This window comes from Lotus japonicus, chromosome 6 (assembly GCF_012489685.1).
Source record: "Lotus japonicus ecotype B-129 chromosome 6, LjGifu_v1.2".
Classification (NCBI taxonomy): Eukaryota; Viridiplantae; Streptophyta; class Magnoliopsida; order Fabales; family Fabaceae; genus Lotus; species Lotus japonicus.
The window spans coordinates 23,434,781-23,455,141 of NC_080046.1; the positions used below are offsets into that span (position 1 = coordinate 23,434,781).

At 42.2% G+C, this 20,361-nt stretch overlaps 1 protein-coding gene across 1 annotated transcript; it reads right to left on the reverse strand.

Moving 5' to 3' along the window:
* Window positions 1-2,928: 2,928 nt before the first annotated feature.
* Window positions 2,929-3,432, reverse strand: LOC130725122 (disease resistance protein RPV1-like). The gene has a single exon (XM_057576375.1). The coding sequence runs from the start codon at window positions 3,430-3,432 to the stop codon at window positions 2,929-2,931; it is 504 nt and encodes a 167-aa protein (XP_057432358.1).
* Between the last annotated feature and the right edge of the window lie 16,929 nt (window positions 3,433-20,361).

The following is a 20,361-nucleotide window of genomic DNA, read 5'->3' on the forward strand; positions in this document are numbered from 1 at the left end:
GGGATTGTTGTGGAGCCGTGTTGTATTGACCGACACCTAGTGCTCTTGTTGTTTGGGCTGTGTTGTATTGACCGACACTAGACCCTTGTGTATTCTGTGGATGGAGTTGTGTTGTATTGACCGACACTTACTCCGAGTTGTGTTGTATTGACCGACACTAACTCATGGGTTTGTTGAGATTGGGTTGTGAGCTAAACACTTTCGTGGTAAGGACGATTCGTTGTTTGGCTAACCACGTTGCATTCAATCGGGTGAATAACGGGAATGGTTCACCTGTGCATATCATGGTGAATAACGGGAATGGTTCACCTTGCATTAATGATGAATAACGGGAATGGTTCATCATTCGGTGAATAACGGGAATGGTTCACCAAGGATGAATAACGGGAATGGTTCATCCAGGATGGATTTCATCCAGGATGGATAACGGGAATGGTCCATCCATAGTGAAAATGCTTCACTTGTGGCGAACGGGAACGCGTCACAAATCCGGATTCATATTGTGCATTTCACGCATACATTCATGCTGACTGAGACTGTGTGCTGTTTGTTTATTGAAGCAATGTTAGAGCCATAACATGCTAGGATTACTTATATGCTTATATAACAACTTATATATATACCCTGTCACATGTTGAGTGTATATGTACTTATTGCTGTGAGTTGACCCTAGCGCCTTGGCTTTGGTTGTATGTTTGTGTTTGGGCGGTCGGCCTGCTGCCAGATGTCGATGGCCGACTGGTTCTCGGTGGTCTCTCCCTCGGGGGGGGATCAAATATGAGCTGCAGGATCGGGATGCCCCACCGCTTGGGTGATCGATGTTGCTGGTCACCGGGCGACGTATCGGGGAAGGGTCATGGAGGACCGGACTGACGAGCGTGGACGTCTGACGAAAGGAGTTCTATGGCGCATGGAGTTGAGCTTCAACTTGCCGACTTCAGATCGTTGTGGGTTTGGCACTGGGAGGTTAGGTTTGGGCAGGCGTCATGTTTTGTGTAGAGCTCTGATTCGTTTTGCTTTTGGGATCGGGTAGGTTTCCGACGCATGACTTTTCGTGTGGTTCTCTTACTGAGGGATCACAGTGAGTCAGTTGGACCATAGGGGTCTTTGCTTAGGCCATATTGAGGCCGACTTTCTCCTAGTGGTTTGTAATTATAGTTTTCTCATTTACACTTCTGGGTCTGTATATATTTGCTTACGGGCACACTGCTTTGGAGTCACTGCGAGTGCGCGTGACATGGGAGTGCAGCTGAGGCTGTACATGTGTATATATTTGTGTGTTGGTTGGGTTTTGTCTTTATTTTCTATTGCTTGATTTAAAAGGTATCAAACAAAAAAATTACCTGTTTTCAGCGTAAAGTCTATTTTTGGTTACTAAAGTGACACCTGGAAATCGGGGTGTTACACTAGGGCTAGGACTGGACCATGAAATCCCAGAGTCAGATTCATATATGGAACAACTATCATCTTCCATGACTTGTTTGCCTTTATTAATTGAATCCTCCCTCTGCCTCAGCTGGTGTCCCTCTTCATTCATCACAGAAGCAGGTTCTTCCACTGGCATTTCAACATTCACAGCAGCAGCAGGTTCTTCTTCCACTGGCAACTCCACTGTATGTTCAAGGTAGACATCCACCTGCCTTACCCCAGACTGAACATACCTTGCAATTTCCATAGCATCCTTGTCCAGGCATATTTGCTTCAGGTCAAGATCAAAGCATTCTTCTCGCCTTTTCCACCAAAGCTTATAGTGATCATTAGGATAACCAAGAAAACCCCGCACAAGGTCTCTGACACAAAAGAACGAAAACAGATCCAACTCCACTCTAGGTACTTCACATATCTGACCTCCAACATACTTCATCGGTGTGTCGGAAAACCGACCCCTGTGGTGGAAATGCATGTTGAAATACACTTGTTCCATTCCTGAAATAGCAACAAGAGCAGCTCACTATACAAAACGAAACAAGAGCAGCTCACTATACATAATGAAACAAGAGCAGCTCACTAAACAGAATGCACAACCATAGCAGCAACAACAAGTTGATATGTAACCTAACTTTTAACAGCAGCTCAAATCGTTCGAATACCGTGAATGACATACCTTGAACTTTCGATGGTTACAGTCAAAGCTTCGCTTGTCTTCACTCGCAGAAGGTTCAGGATCAGTCGTTCCTCTTCACTCTGGCTCCCTCATGTTCGTCGTTCCTCTTCACTCTGGCTCCCTCGTGTTCGTCGTCGCTCTCCCTCTTTCCTCGAGTTTTGGATGATTTTGGTTTGGGAATTTAGGGATTTTGGTTTGGTTTGGGAATTTTGGTTAGTGGTTTTAATTTAGGGATTTTGGGAATTAGGTTTAATTAGATTTAGGTTAATTAGGCAGATAGGTTAATTAGATTTAAATTTAATTTATTATTTTAATTTTAATTCCATGTGTATTTAAAATAAATGAAAAAGCCACGTGTAAATGTTGAGTCAGCAAAAAATATGCCAGATCGGCTTAAAACATGTGTAGGGACTTATTCTGATTAAAAAACACTTCCAGGGATCCGGAATCGGAAAAAAAAATTTCAGGGACTTATTTTGGTACGGGGTACAATTTCAGGGACCCCTAGAGTATTTAAGCCTACTTTTTTTAGTTAAATTTTACATGTTCGCATTTCATTTCACTATTCAATTAATTTCATCTCATTAAATTTGTATTTTAATGAAAAATGGTTTAGTTGTAGAGATGAACGATGATGGTTGAACTGCGCGCAAAATGACCATGATTGACGGATGAACAAGGCTTAAAAAAACACAATCTACAAATCCCATGTCTCCAAGAATGAAACATTGCATCATTACGATAAAACAACATCAAAATTATAACTTGTACACACTTCTTTATTATTGAATTATCTCATTTTGGGTACCATATCTTGATTTGGGTTAGGGTACCATAGCAAACACCAATTTGAAATGCCAACCAGACAAGTTAGCAACTTGTTTGAGAGCTGTCTTCCATTTCTGCAACCTATCCATGTTATCCATGAACCTCTTCTCATGCATAACCATGGCTTCCCCGTAAGTCCCTTCCTGCTTTCGCACGTGAGAAGGATCAACGTCATAGAAAACCGGCCAAACGAGCCTACCCTTAGCCTTGACGCAATCAATGATGTTGGAAAGTTCATCCAAGCAAAACGAAGAAGAAGCATAGTCCTTGGAGAGCACAACGATGGCAATCCTTGACTGTTTGATTGCCTCTTCAAGTGCAGGTGTGATTTCCTCACCCTTTTGAAGCTCGTCATCGTCAATGAAGGTGCGGATTCCGCTGTCATGAAGGGCTTTGTAAAGATTGCCGGTAAAACCGTGGCAAGTATCAGAGCCTTTAAAACTGAGGAACACGTCATAGGTGAATTCGTAGGCGAAGGAAGACGAGGATGGCAGAGCCATGACAAGAAAGGGGAGATGAAATTCAAGTGTTGGGTCTCCAAATGAAACGGCAAGAGTTGAAAAAGAAAACAGCAAATACAACTAGTCTAACCAGTAAAGTGCATTGCATAATTTGCATATGTCATTTCCTCTGGCTCCAGATTTTTTTTAAGATAGGTAATCTTTGACAGTTGACACATTCATATAAAACAGCTTAATTAATTAAGCGCTTATGGTCAAAAGAGCTTATGCTTATGGTTATAAGCGCTTAAGATATAAGTGTTTATTCAAATGTTATTTTAAGAAATTTATTGAAATAAATTGAAAATAAGTTATATATAACATAAACTTTTTTTCACAAGTTATCCGTAATAGCTTATGAAAATAAGCTCAAAACAGTGTATGGTAGGCCATAAATTGTTTGCAAAAGCTTTCTCAAACAATGACATAAGAGCTTATGCTATCAAATAAACTCAAATATACACTTTCAACGGATATATCAAGAATGCAGTTGCATCAAATACTTGATAAGAAAGGTTTTATTTCTCATAGTAATCACGTCAATTTGTATTGTGATAAAAATTTTAAAAAAATAAACACTTTTTTTTTCGAATGTGAAAACACTTTCAACTGATATATCAAGAATGCAGTTGCATCAAATACTTGATAAGAAAAGTTTTATTTCTCATAGTAATCACGTCAATTTGTATTGTGATAAAAATTTTAAAAAAATAAACACTTTTTTTTTCGAATGTGAAAAATCTGTTTTAATATAAAGATAAGGAAATAGTCACGATATACATCATTCACAAAAGAATCTTAAAGTCGGAAATAGCAGAAAAAAACTCCAACAAACAAAACCAAAACACGCCAAACCTCTTTGATGTGCATATAAAATATATATATATATATATATTAAAGCAGTAACTTTCCAAGATGTCATTCTCTAAAACTTTAGCTCCAGAATATTTTGCAATATTTTATTCCCCTAACTTTGAACTACAGCTTGCCACGTGTCCTTTTTATATTATTATATTCAAATTTATTCATCCATTCTCCCCTCAATCTTGTATCTTCCACTAATTCAAATTTGTCTCCCACTACCAAAATATGAACCAATCATATTTTTCTTAAAAATAAATTAAATTATTATTATCTTCCTTTTATAAACCACCTCTTTCATTCCCGAATTAAAATTAAATGTAAATTACACTTTTCAAATCATTATTTAAAACCCAATTTATCTCTCTCTTTTCAAAATCTCATTTAAAACTTAATTTATCTAAGTTCACGCTGCACTATACCTTTTGTGCCTGACCTTTCAATTCTTCAAGACTTTGCTATTGGAAATACAAGTATTAAACGGGCAAAGCATTGGAAGTACAAGTTTTAAACATACACTATTCTTCCTTCCTCGCAAGATTATTTCTCATTGGTCACTTTTGCCAAAATGCAAACTTTCCACTTTTTCTCCATCTTATTCATTTACTATATAAGTTGTTGTTGGCATTCATATCTCCACACCTTGAAGATTACAAATGGACTCCCTCTCATGCCTCACAGATTCAAATTAGTTTGAAAGCAAGTCTCTTTCTTCTCATGCCATTTACGGGAATTTCTCGCCAATGTTCTCCTCTCTAAAGTAAGATCCTATTTTCATTATTCTCCTCTATCATTTGAAACATGAAGACAGTGTTGTTTGTCGATGGGTCGTCGAACGAAAACGGAAGCGGGGCCGGGGTCACGCTGCAGGGGCCCGGGGAGTTGGTGTTGGGGCAGTCCTTCAGATTCCAGTTCAAAACCAGCAATAACCAAGCAGAATATGAGGCTCTTATTGCGGGCTTAAAACTAGCAATTGAGGTGCAAATTGACAGTCTACTGGTAAGAACAGACTCGCTGCTAGTGGCAAGCCATGTCAATGGGGGGTTCCAGGTAAAGGAACCGGCCTTGATAAAGTATGTGGATCGCGTGCGGCAGCTCATGGGTCGTTTGCAACAGGTGGTAGTTGAATTCGTGCCGAGGACACAAAACAAAAGGGCGGACGCCCTAGAAAAGCTGGCAAGCACTAGGAAGCCTGGCAACAACCGGAGTGTGATTCAAGAGACGCTCGCCAATCCCAGCATAGAGGGGGATTTGGAGGCTTCGGTTGTTCACCAGGAAACTTGGATGAATCCCATCATTGACATTCTGGCGGGAGAGCCTAGTGACGTAATAAAATACTCAAAGGGGCAAATGAGGGAGGCGGGGCACTACACGCTACTCGACGGGATACTCTTCCGGCGAGGATTCAGTTCGCCCCTCCTAAGGTGTCTTCCACCTGAGAAGTACGATACTGTTATGACGGAGGTCCATGAGGGAGTTTGTGCAAGCCACATTGGGGGAAGGTCACTGGCGAACAAAGTCCTTAGAGCGGGTTTCTATTGGCCTACGATAAGGAAGGACTGTGCAGAGTTTGTGAAGAAATGCGAGAAGTGGCAAGTATTTGCAGACCTACCCAGAGCTCCGCCAGAGCAACTAGCCACAATCAGTTCCCCATGGCCTTCGCCATGTGGGGAGTCGACCTCGTCGGGCCCTTTCCCACCGCTAGGTCGCAAATGAAGTTCATCCTGGTGGCGGTGGACTACTTCACCAAATGGGTGGAAGCTGAGCCTCTGGCGAGCATTACGGCGGCCAAAATTATAAGTTTTTACTAGAAGAGAATCGTCTACCGGTTCGGAGTACCAAGGGCGATCGTCTCGGACAACGGGACGCAGTTCGCAAGTAATCAAACCAAGGAGTTCTGCGAAGAGATGGGCATTCAGAGGAGATTTTCTTCGGTGGAACATCCGCAAACAAATGGACAAGCAGAGTCGGCGAACAAAGTCATCATGCGAGGTTTGAAGCGTCAACTCTCGGAGGCCAAGGGGGCGTGGTTAGATGAACTCCCAATTGTTATTTGGTCTTACAATACAACACAACACTCAACTACAGGGGAAACTCCGTTCAGAATGACTTACGGGGCGGACGCCATGCTCCCTGTAGAGATAGACAACAGTTCGTGGCGAACGACACCGAAGTTCGAGGCGAAAATTCCTCAAACATGGCGATAGAGCTGGACTTGTTGTCGGAGACGCACAATGAGGCCCGCCTCAGGGAAACCGCGATGAAGCAGCGAGGTACGGCCAAGTATGACACAAAGGTAAAACCAAGGGCGATGCAGGAAGGGGATTTGGTGCTCAAAAAGCGAACAGGAGTCACCGGAAACAAATTAAGCCCAATATGGGAGGGGCCCTACAGGATCTTAAAAGCTTTGGTAAAAGGAGCATATCACCTGGTAAGTTTGGATGGGAAACGGGTGCCTCGATCCTGGAACGCAGCGAGCCTGAAGTACTATTACAGCTGACAAGGCGAGAACGAGCTGGATCTGAGGCGAAGGAAGGCAGTGCGCCTCACGTAGGCTACGGATTTAAAAGCGAAATGGAGAAACATACTTTTGTACTTATCCCAAGAAGTTATTGGCCAAAAGCGCCAAAAAATGGTAAAAACAAAGACATGTTATTGTTCTCCATCTCGGGAGTTTGTTGGCTATTACGCCTGATTGAAAATACAAAAATTGTATCCAGCAATTTCAATCACAATGAATTGTGGCGAGAGCTCGGTGGGAAAAATTCCCTGAAGGTGGCAATCCCAACACGACCTTGATGTCTGGGGATTGCTCCGGAAAAGCCGACGCAGCTCGCCATCACTTGTCGACGATGTGTGCGGATAAGCTTCTTATCCCAGTAACCTCCCTGAAATATGGGCGAGCATTTTTCAACTTTGCTCGAAAGTCTCGGGTAAACCCATATGGCCATTGAGCACTGAGCAATTGTAAGTCCCCGCCTAATAGGGCTGGCGGGGCCACACCTAATCTTACGGGAAATATGTGTGTGAATGAAAGCCTCGGTTTGAAAACCGAGCGACGAGTCCTAGTTGAACCCAACACACCATCAATGTCGTCATACGTAATTCAGAAATAAAGAAATGATGAAGGACGCGAGAGAGGAAATCGAAAAGCGCTAAAACGTGCGAGAGAAATAATATAATAATGAAAACCGAAAACGGCTAGCTTAAACTAAGATACGAAGAGTAAAACAAAATAGTACTAACATTACAACAATCCAATATAAAAATAAGCAGTAAACATCGTTTTATCTATCTCTTTATTTTTTCTCCACAGCATCTCCAAGGTCAACATTGATGACTCCCGGTGGATCTTCGACACCCTCCAGTCCGGCGGGCGTAATCTTCTTAAAAACTCCCAAGGGACCAAGGTCGATGTTCGGATGGAGATGTTTGAGGCAGCGCCCTCCTCGCCGGGGACGATTGAAGAAACGAAAGGTGATTTCAGCTCGTCCAGTTTTTGTCTTTTCTCCCCGGTATGAGCAGAGGGAGGGGTTTTAACGCCCCCAGAGTGGAAAGCATTCAGCAGTTCGTCGGAAGAGAAATTCGTTTTCCTGAAAAGAAAAAGAGAAAGCAGCCGTTAGAGATAAAGGACATATAAAAAGAAGGGTGCGACAAAGGAATAAGAAAAAGGACCTAGTCGGGGAAGCAATTTGGATCCTGGGGGACATCAAGCAGTTCAATGCAACTAAAAAGTGGAAGTCGGGATAAGACCTCAACGGCGAAGTTTTCTTTGGGGGAAAAAGATATTTTTGGGAGGCTGGATAAGGATCTGGGGGACAATGTCCAGTAAAGAGGGAAAAGGGCTTTACCGTCCTTCTGTGTAAATAAGGAAGGGTAAGCAGGGTGGACGATGACCCTGAAGTACCAGCGAGCCAAGTAAGATTCCGGGCCCACTTGATAAGGGGCAAATCGTTCTCGTCCTGGCCGGGGCACCAGAGTGACCCAGCCGCGAGATCCTCGGGTTTGAGAATCTACTTCAAAAAAGAAGGAAAAAAGGGCAGCAGAGGGTGCTACGTCAACGCTATGGCAAAGAATCTCAAAACACCGCAGATAGGCCCAGGAGCGGGGATGGTGTAACACCCCGATTTCCAGGTGTCACTTAGTAACTTGAAAATAAAATAAAGCGGAAAATGCAGGTATTTTTTTTTCGTTTTATTTTAGAATAAAGAACATTTTAAACTAAAGACTCAACCCCAAAATGCGATAAACATAAACTAACGTACAATACTATTACAGTCCTGCTGTAACTAAAAGCATCGTCACGAGTATCCTCCAGTGACGGCAAGGTTTACAAGTTTTCAGAAAGCATAATTAGTTCGAAATATTATACAAGTGACAGAAGGGAATAGTCAGCCCCAGATGGCCTCCTCTAGACCTCTACAACCGACTACTCCATGAGATTCCCAACTACGGAGAACCACACGAAAGTAACGTGTCGGAGACCTACCCTGCCCCAAAATATGAATGACGAATCAGAGCTATTACAGTAACAACCAACTCAAAAGACTCTAACCACCCATATCCCACACTACTATCATCAACCCTCCCTTGATCAGGCATGAAGTATGGGTCCTCGTCGAAAGCTTCAGTAATAGTCATTTCGCTCCGGGTCTTTCCCGCACAACGAATCATCACGAACCGGCTGACGGACGCCTGGCAGCAGGCCGACCGCCCAAACATAAACATACAAACAAAGCCAAGGTGCTAGGGTCAACTTACAGAATACAATAGATATACAATCAACATGCGATAAAGGGGGTATATATATATGTTGTATATATATACATATAAGTTATGTATTGCCTACCCTAAGGTATATACATAGCATGTTATCGAATCTCTTACACAATTCAATCGTCAAACACATAACGATGTTTATCAACATCAAATCATCAGATCTCAACAACTATTGTTAGAGTGCACGATATGTCATGCAACGTCAATCATAATAAGATGCATTGTGTGCCAGTGCAGAATATGCTGACACAAACCCGAATAACGTCACTCTGCTTGGCGACGGGACAAATCAACGACGTCACTCTGCTTGGCGACGGGACAAACCAACGGTATTGCCACTTAAAGGCTGGGCACCTCGAGACGGTCGTAACACTGGCCTCGTGTTTAACCATTTCTGCTCGGGCTTCGCTTATCACCTTTTGCTATAGTCAAGACGATCCAACTCTACATGGTTCGACCATTTCTGCTTGCTATGCCGGACATCAACAGGAGCGATACAACTCTACACGGATGATCGTTTCTTCCTGTTGTGCCAGGTATAGTCAGGACCGATTCAACTCTACACGGCTGATCGTTGCTTCCTGCTATACCGAAGTACTCCACTTGGCACTTCATCGCGTATATGCATGTGTGCAACATGATTATCAAAACCACGACTCGTCCTCACCACATAAGTGTTTAGCTCAAACCCAAACTCAAAACAACCCAAGAGTTAGTGTCGGTCAATACAACACAATTCCCACAACAAAACCCAAAATCAAAGCCAGAGTCAGTGTCGGTCAATACAACACGACTCGGAGTTAGTGTCGGTCAATACAACACAACTCCACCAACAAGAATACACAAGGGTCTAGTGTCGGTCAATACAACACAGCCCAAACTACAAGAGCACTAAGTGTCGGCGGACTTCCGAAAAGTAAATACTATCGAGTGTACAGTCCAGAGTTCCGAAAGGAAACGCTGGTCGAAGGAAAAATAAAGAGAATCTTTAAATTTTCTAAGGATTCGAAATCTGACTTAAAACGTTGCTCTAAAGCGAAATTAGCCTATTCTGGACACGCTCGCCATAAGGCAGGTGTGCAGACGACTCACACTAATTCCTACGGCGACTCCGCAACATTCCTCAAGCAATTCCTGAACTTTCTTCTTCATTAATCTTTCTCAAATATCAAACTCCTGTCACGCTTACACTGATTCTACGCGTGAGTCGGAAATTAACTTGTTCTGAAAATCCAGGTCTGACAATACTCCCCTCCAAAAAGAAAGTTTCGTCCTCGAAACTCAGAGTTCTGCAAAAAGTCCGGGATACAATTCCTTGATCTTGTCTTCCAATCCCCATGTAGTATTGCCCGTGTCATTGTTCCTCATAACCTTTACTTAAGCAATCTGTTTTCCCCTTAACTGTTTCACTCTTCTATCCCCACTGCTAACTGTCGGCGTCTCAAAAGACAAAACATCATTCAACCTCATGTCGTCTGGCTCGATCACTTGCGTCGGATCTCTGCTTGAAATGATACCGGTTGGCACTCCGTGCAGTCGCACAATCTTAGCCACTTGCTCCTTTACTTTCGGTCGTCCGAAATTCTTCTTAAACTCGGTGCCTCTCTGTCATTTCAAAGTAAATACTCAACTTGTGTAAGACCCAAGATTTTAAGCTAAGGATCAGTGGAAGAGATTTCCATTTACGATTAGGGTTGATGTATTGTGAAAGGAAACCTGAACTAGAGTTTACCAAATGAAATAAATTTATGAAGGAGAAAGTTCAGGAAAAGTCAAAGGATTACATCATGATCGATAAAAGTTATAGTACGATCGTTATACGCTTAACCTAGGTCAGAAACCCTAGTATATAGCTAATTTTCATTTTTAGGCACGACGGAAGTTAATTCCAAAAAATCTTCAGAGAAATGTTAGAACTTCTCTTTTTCCATATATCACAATCGTTTCGAGGCGAAACTCTAGGATCTACGAACGTCCGATTCCAATCATCGGAAGTTTGCCGAAACCGAATCCCTGGTATTTCAAAACCCTAGAATTTCTCGACAATGAAGACTTTTTCTATTCAGAGCTTCAAATGAATATTCCACACGCGTACACCCATTTTTCTTGATGATTTCAATCTTTCTTCAGAAGGAAGTTTTCTATTCCGACATTCGATGCAAAAAGCAACTTATCGGGTAAAAGTTTTATACCGACTATGCATTAGTTGCCAAAAATACAAGGAGACCTCTTTATGGATTTGGAATTCTTTTGCCAAAACATATCTATTAATTCACGGAGAATGACGCCGGAAAAATCAGATTCGCGAAACTTTCATTTTCCCGCGATTTGCCATCGTCTATATATAGCAAGCAAGTGAGAAGAAATCACAAAACTCCACCATTTTCTACCCACCAAGGCCGCGAGTTTGAGAGGAGAGGAGGAGAAGAAGATTTTGTTCAATCCTTGCTTGATCGTCGATCAATCAGTTGCTGCTTCAAGGTTTCGAGGTATAGTCGCTAATCCTTACCTCCGATCGCTTTTTCCATAGCTTTTCTGTAGAGTTTTCTGAGCTGATAGTTTATGGGTTTTTGCAAAACTATCCTGAATCTTTCATTTCTGATTCTAAACCTCTTCTATATGTGCCCAAGATCACTTCTGCCGGATTAGATTTTCCGTTATGTCGTCGGAATTCCGCCGGAATCAATTTTAGCCTTAAATACCCATTTTTGGGGTTTTTGAAGTAAAGCTTCAATCTTTAGGCTGAAAACTATCGCCTTAGCTTAGTGCTAGTAGGATTAGTTGTCATATACGTCGTTGGTAACGTCCCTGCAAAATTTGGTTTTTGGGATTTCAGTTTTGAAATTTCTAAGTTAAAAATCATGACCAAAATACCCCTGCGACATTTTTCGATCCGATAATTTTTCCGAGTTCAGAATACCCTTAGTTACGGCTAATGATAGCATAGGAACCAAGTTTGATCGAAGAAAAATCGAGCCCCATAATTACCTAAAGTGGCCGAGCCCTATTAAGGGGGAGGAGGAAAATTTCCTTTTCCGAAAACTTGTCTTTCGCGCTAGATTATCGTACCTTAGAGTATAGATTACTTCGTGTAACCTTAGTAAGTATCGATAGCTTAGTTCTCGATAGATTCTGATAGTATTTCTGTGACTTTGTTTTAAAGGAACTTTTGAGGAATTTCCTGAGGAGCAACACTTTGCTTGTGAGGAAGAGTTAGAAGATAATCCTGGAGAATCTGCAGGTGAGGGCTTCTCACTGAATCTCTAGTTAATGCTTAGGGTCGATGTTTCGACATTGTTTACTGTTTATGCACTGGAATTGTGTGTGATTGGAAAATGTTTTCTGAGGCTTCGGCTGACAATGTAGATGATTCATCTACTGAATGTTTTTGAGATTGTCTTACATGCTATGTGCTATGTGGGTAATCTAGGATGTGTGGTGCATGCTTTATATGCTAAGTGCTAAGTGTTTATGATGCGATTTATTGATATATGACATGTTGATTGTGATAATTTAAATATGCTCTGTACTGGAATCTGAGATTCTGAATGGTGAGAATAGCGGGCAGGTCATGCCGATTTTATTTTGAGAGTTTTGAGAAAGTTTGATAGGACGAACGAGGTTCGGGCCTTAATTTTGTTTAGTGGATCGAGACATCCTCTGGAAGCGACTTGGGATTGGGAGATCCTGCAAATGTATAAGACTTGCGATAAGACGAAATGGAGTCTATTTTATAAAGAAAATTCATAAGACCTTAAATAACCTCAAAATCTTTAAGTAATGATAACAACCTCGAAGGAAGGCATTGGAAGTCAAGTCATAGTTTTGGAAAAAACGAGGAGTGTCGTCGGATCCAAGTGTTGAGAAAGTTGAGGGGCTTCGAGTATGTAGATGTTGTGGTGCTGTTGGAGCAGCGTTTGTTGTTGAGCAGTTTGTTAGCCATCCAAGGGATGAGCCGAGAAGCTTCACTGAGGCGTGAGACCTTGTGAATGCGTGATACTCCACTGAGGCGTGAGACCTTGTGGAAAGTATGGACCTTCACTGAGGCGTGAGACCTCGTGAACAGCATGAAGCTTCACTGAGGCGTGAGACCTTGTGAATGCGGGATACTCCACTGAGGCGTGAGACCTTGTGGAAAGCATGGAACTCCACTGAGGCGTGAGACCTTGTGAGAGCATGAAACTTCACTGAAGCGTGAGACTTCGTGAGAGTATTGATGACCCGAAGAGTCATCGTGAGTGGTTGCACTCATTTTATGATTATTGTATTTTGTCGCAGAATCGACTTTACCTTAGGGTAAGCTTTTAGAAACTTTAATCTACCTAGAACACGTGGCGACGTGTCGAGTGAGATCGGAGACGTTGGTTGACTAATCATCCTGCATTCATGCAACATTAATGGGGTATTAACACAGGACGTACTCTGGACCTCGTCGGATTCCAAAATGGTCATAAGACCCGGATTTCCGTGAAAGAGCGTTTGTAAACGTCTCTTGTAGCAGACCGAAATGGCAGACCTACGGGTTACGGCTGATCTGACTACCTTTGTGTGGTGTAAGAGGCACGCGGGCCGAAATGGCACCATCGTGGCTGGTGAAGGGCTGATCCGTTGATGTCCATCCGTTCCGGATTGCATATTGGTTGACTGGGTTAACCTGCATATCATTTCATGCAACATGCATACTGACATAGTTGATGAGTGTGTTTGATACTTGTTAGTTCTACTTGATGCATGTTAACTGTGATTTACAGTCGTTATATTCTTTGTGGAAATATGCAACCCTAGGATGTTATCCCTAGTTATAAGCCTAAGTGGCTATTATCTTATTTATATTTATTGGTGCTATTATTTACATAATTCTTTGGAGTTGACCCTCGCGTCTTCTGTGTGTGCTTTGGCGAACAAACGCCCTTTGTCAGATGTCTTTGGCGGGCTGATTCATGATGGTTCATCCTTCGGGAGGAACTAGGGTTGAGATGCGGGAACTGGAGCGTATCGCGGTAGCGAGAGGAGGACGGATGGTGTACATAGACTAGGTCGTTCTGGATTCAGATTCGGGCGACGATCATGCTAGCATGTAGGTTTTAGTGCTGGTGTGAGCTCCTCGAGATGGGATTAGTGTAGGAGTAGAGTCTTAGCTCTGAACATCATTTGTTTTCTTTGGGGACAGGGTAGTTTCCCACCTATAGCTTTTTGTGTGGTTCTTTACGAGAATCACAGAGAGTTGTTTGGACTTAGGAGGTCTTGCTTCAGGCCGATGGGCCAGCTTATTCTCAGTTTTGAGGGATGGTGTTGCGGACACTTGACCTTTCTTGTGGATTGTACCTTTTGCCTTCGGGCGTTACACTTTTCTTTCCGTCACTGGAGGTTTACTCGTGACGAGGTTACTACTACAGCGGGGGCTGTTTATATATTGTATATTAGTTCTGATTATTGTTATTGTTGGGTTTTATTTAATTCAGTCTTGTCTTAGTTATTATCGAAAAAAAAAATATTCACGTTTTTCCGCATTAAGTTTATTTTGGTTACTAAAGTGACGCCACCGAAATCGGGGTGTTACAACTTGTCCTCGTGATCTTCATCTACAGTCCAAAACTCCACTTGTCCGTTCGGTAACTCCTAGACAAATCATCCCCTTAGAAACCGCTAATCCATTAAAACACCTCCAACTTCGTAACTATCTTTACCCACACCAAGAAATCAAACTTCTACTTAGTCACTATTCGAATTAAAACTCAACCTATGTCCTTACTCCTTGTCCTTCACTAATCTTATCCCCCTTCAACATCAATTTATCAACAACTTATAAGATAATCCTCCTCTTAATATCTAACAATCCATTATTATAGTCTTATTCCTCAAAACTTCCCTCACTCAAACCTATTTACACTTACTGAAATCCCTAACACTTCGCACAAATCGAGACTTATCCTCTAGAAGATTAAATCATAACTATACCTCAAGGGATTTAACTAGCCATTTTATCATCCGATCCTTCAACATTCTGAGATTTAACCGTTATCGTAACCGCTAACACCACTAAATCTCTTATGTGTACATGAATCTCAGCTCACTAGGTCAACCTTAGCCCTAGAATTCTCATTCAACTTTAGTAAAATTCACTGGTTAACCGTAATATGCATCATCAAAATCCATAACGAAGTTCCATTCACTCTTAGACTCTACGAAACTTGTCCAAATATAACAACTTCAAGTATTCATCTTAATACTAACACTTTCCTTTTTGTAACTCAATCACCATCTCGTCAATCAACTTCTTAATCTCTCAATCAAATTCCGACAAACTTCGAGTCCTACGCACTTTAGACAAGAATTTATAGACTTAAAACCTAAACCTTCCCCAAGTTTGGTTCTCTAATGACCTTTAATCCTTCAATAGTTCTTAAATGAATATCCGTTTCTTAACACTATAGCTCCTTCACTTACCCAAACGACCTGATAAGTGTCGTCATGCTTCCACACTCACCACTTGATCCTGATATCCATAATCATAACTTATTATGCTAACATCATTCAAATCTTATCACATGTCATTATGTCCGCAACCTCATAATCAACATCAATCGATCACCAACTTATAACCAACCTTAACACTCTACACAACCCAGAATTCCTTTACTTCAAAATCACTCTTATATTATACCTCAATGGTCTTAACCCGAAACTCACCTTCAGGTCTTCAATCTTCTAAGATTCAACTCCTATTGTCACACCTACAACCATAAGATCTCCTACTCGTACGCGATTCTCGACTCTCAAGATCAATCTTAACTCTAAGATTTCAATCCAACTTAGTAAATCTCACTTAGTAATCTTAGCATATTTCTTTGGAATCCATATCAACAACCTCAAGTATTCAACTTATGCTAAAACTTTCTTTCTCCAACTTAATCATTAATTCAACACTTTTCAAGTGAAAATTCGTCTCTTAAGACTATAATGTCTCCACATATTAATCCAACGCTTAGCAAAACTTATTCCTCGAACTCGACTATAACAATCTAGTTCAGAGTTAATTCTTCTCACTCTTGCTATCATCAAGCTATCATCTAAAACCTGATTAAATCCAACTTATTTAGTCTTTAACAATTCCACTCAGTAATCACATAACCTATGACTTCATAACTTCCGAGAAACTACTTAATACTTTTCCAGCATTAAATCTCTTGACTTAGTCTACCTCTACTTGGAGTAATCACACGAACTAACCAATCAATGTCTATACGATACTCATCGACTTCCAAAGATTTAAATCTTAATCTTTCACAATCAAGTGCTTAACACGAACTTTCCTCCCAAATCCGACTAATCCTCAATCAATTTAAATTCATCTTACACATCCTTCTATCAAAGTCCATAACCAGCTGTGATTCCGAATATCACCCCCTCAATATTAGGTTGATCAGGCCCAATACATCGAAGGTGGAAATTTAGAAAAACCCACTGGAACAGTCAATGAGTTCCTATCCTCCAGTAGTCACAAATATCCTGATACTAAATCCTTTAATGATCCCGCTACGGAACTACACACCCTCAACATGACACGTATACTACCCATACGGAATCTCCCTAAGATTCGTTCTTCAGCTACTAGCTTCCTCATAATCGCATCGGTGGAAGACTACTTTCTAGACTTAGTGTGTTATTCTAAACCTCGTGTAACTTCTATAGTTAAAACACGAACAGCAGTCAAATAAATTCTTAGTAGGTGTAATAACTATAAGGTCAAAGCTAAGCGGTAAAAACAAGTTCAGGCGTGTTGCACACGCTACGGGGGTAACAAAGAGTATACTATACTAGAATGAGAAAGAATAGTTAGAAGGTTACCATCGTTCTTGCACTCTCCTCTGGTTAACCCTTCAGCTTCTTCATCGTCCATGATATAAACCCTTCCTTTAGTAGCAGGGCGCTTTCCCCTTACGGTGTTAACAAATGACTCAACCTTGGGTGTCTTGCAGTTGTTGGCCAGATGTCCTGGTGGATCACACTTGAAACACCTCGGCTTCCCCTTCGGGCATTTCGTGGAGTAGTGCCCAATCTCCCCGCATTTGAAACATGTTATCTCACGGCTCCCAGCTTGGCTTCCTACTCCTCCCGCAGCAGCAATCGTAGGCCTGTACGGTCCTGGGGTAAACCCTTCCCCCGTAGGACGTTGATAAGGCTTCTTCATCTGTAACTTTCCTTTTCCTTGATAGCTCCGGGGACTCGACCTCATTGGTCCCCCAATTCCAGCCCGGTCCATCCTCCTATTCTTCATCTGCTCCACCTCGGTGGCCTTCTCAATCAAAGCTTGAAACCTCACAATCCCCAACGGTCTCACTGAGTCCTCAATGTCAGCTCTCAGTCCCCTCACAAAGCGCTTGCACATATAGGGTTCATCAACCTGATCACAGAAAAATCGGAAGTGTTTGGCCAAAGATTCCAACTTAGCAGCATATTCCGGAATAGTCATGCTCCCTTGACGAAGAGTCAGAAACTGCGACTCACGCTCGTCACGAGCACTATCAGGAAAATACATCTCCAGAAAGGCGGCACGAAAAGAATTCTAGTTCACCTCAACCTGGTTTGCCTCCATCATCCCTCTGGCGCCCCTCCACCAGTACTCAGCATCGCCCAGGAGTAGATAAGTTGCCAGGCCCACCTTAGCCCCTTCACTAGTCTGTAGTACTTCGAAAATCTTCTCTATCTCTTGGATCCAGAGATCCGCCTCGTCCGGGTCAGTCCCACCCGTGAACTTGGGTGGATTCTGTCTTATGAAATTATTCAATCCCCTGTTCTGGTCCAGAGATGCTTCCCTCTGACGCAGGTGTAGCTCGCGTGCGTCCTCAGCAGCACGCCTCTGTGCATTGTCATTCGTTTGTACAGTCATCGCTTGGACCAAAGTGGCTACCATCTCAGCGAGTTGGTTCGCGTTCACCATGTTCTGTATTCGTTTAGCAAACAGTCAGTACCAATCATAAGATAGTATTATGCATGGCTATACAATATGATTAGGTAGCAACTTCAATCAATTAAAGCGAAAATCGCTTAGCAGACAGACAATCAAGGTTTTACTCTTTGCAGAGTCACACAACCTAGCACAGAAGACCTATTCCCCAAAGACTCCCAAAAGACTCGACAAGCTCTGATACCACAATGTAACACCCCGATTTCCAGGTGTCACTTAGTAACTTGAAAATAAAATAAAGCGGAAAATGCAGGTATTTTTTTTTCGTTTTCTTTTAGAATAAATAACATTTTAAACTAAAGACTCAACCCCAAAATGCGATAAACATAAACTAACATACAATACTATTACAGTCCTGCTGTAACTAAAAGCATCGTCACGAGTATCCTCCAGTGACGGCAAGGTTTACAAGTTTTCAGAAAGCATAATTAGTTCGAAATATTATACAAGTGACAGAAGGGAATAGTCAGCCCCAGATGGCCTCCTCTAGACCTCTACAACCGACTACTCCATGAGATTCCCAACTACGGAGAATCACACGAAAGTAACGTGTCGGAGACTTACTCTGCCCCAAAATATGAATGACGAATCAGAGCTATTACAGTAACAACCAACTCAAAAGACTCTAACCACCCATATCCCACACTACTATCATCGACCCTCCCTTGATCAGGCATGAAGTATGGGTCCTCATCGAAAGCTTCAGTAATAGTCATTTCGCTCCGGGTCTTTCCCGCACAACGAATCATCACGAACCGGCTGACGGACGCCTGGCAGCAGGCCGACCGCCCAAACACAAACATACAAACAAAGCCAAGGTGCTAGGGTCAACTTACAGAATACAATAGATATACAATCAACATGCGATAAAGGGGGTATATATATACATATAAGTTATGTATTGCCTACCCTAAGGTATATACATAGCATGTTATCGAATCTCTTACACAACTCAATCGTCAAACACATAACGATGTTAATCAACATCAAATCATCAGATCTCAACAACTATAGTTAGAGTGCACGATATGTCATGCAACGTCAATCATAATAAGATGCATTGTGTGCCAGTGCAGAATATGCTGACACAAACCCGAATAACGTCACTCTGCTTGGCGACGGGACAAATCAACGACGTTACTCTGCTTGGCGACGGGACAAACCAACGGTATTGCCACTTAAAGGCTGGGCACCTCGAGACGGTCGTAACACTGGCCTCGTGTTTAACCATTTCTGCTCGGGCATCGCTTATCACCTTTGGCTATAGTCAAGACGATCCAACTCTACATGGTTCGACCATTTCTGCTTGCTATGCCGGACATCAACAGGAGCGATACAACTCTACACGGATGATCGGTTCTTCCTGCTGTGCCAGGTATAGTCAGGACCGATTCAACTCTACACGGCTGATCGTTGCTTCCTGCTATACCGAAGTACTCCACTTGGCACTTCATTGCGTATATGCATGTGTGCAATATGATTATCAAAACCACGACTCGTCCTCACCACATAAGTGTTTAGCTCAAACCCAAACTCAAAACAACCCAAGAGTTAGTGTCGGTCAATACAACACAACTCCCACAACAAAACCCAAAATCAAAGCCAGAGTCAGTGTCGGTCAATACAACACGACTCGGAGTTAGTGTCGGTCAATACAACACAACTCCACCAACAAGAATACACAAGGGTCTAGTGTCGGTCAATACAACACAGCCCAAACTACAAGAGCACTAAGTGTCGGCGGACTTCCGAAAAGTAAATACTATCGTGCGTACAGTCCAGAGTTCCGAAATGAAACGCTGGTCGAAGGAAAAATAAAAAGAATCTTTAAATTTTCCAAGGATTCGAAATCTGACTTAAAACGTTGCTCTAAAGCGAAATTAGCCTATTTTGGACACGCTCGCCATAAGGCAGGTGTGCAGACGACTCGCACTAATTCCTACGGCGACTCCGCAACATTCCTCAAGCAATTCCTGAACTTTCTTCTTCATTAATCTTTCTCAAATATCAAACTCCTGTCACGCTTACACTGATTCTACGCGTGAGTCGGAAATTAACTTGTTCTGAAAATCCAGGTCTTACAGATGGAGTTGACAAGGAGAAACATTCATATTGCGCAACATTTGAGTAAGAAAGGGGGAGAAGGGAAGTTTAATGCTCAGATCAAGAAACAGGTATTCGTAAGCGAAGAAAAAATGGGAATATTTAGGGTCATTAAGCTCACGATGCTGCCCGGAGCGGTCTTGTCCCCGACATCTAGTGGTTCGGAGAAGGCCCTCTAATAATGGAGAATGGCAGAGCCCACCAACCTTGCGAGCAAG

Coding starts and splice junctions, on each gene's coding strand:
- LOC130725122 (XM_057576375.1), bottom strand. CDS start 3,432: ATGGCTCTGCCATCCTCGTCTTCCTTCGCCTACGAATTCACCTATGAC.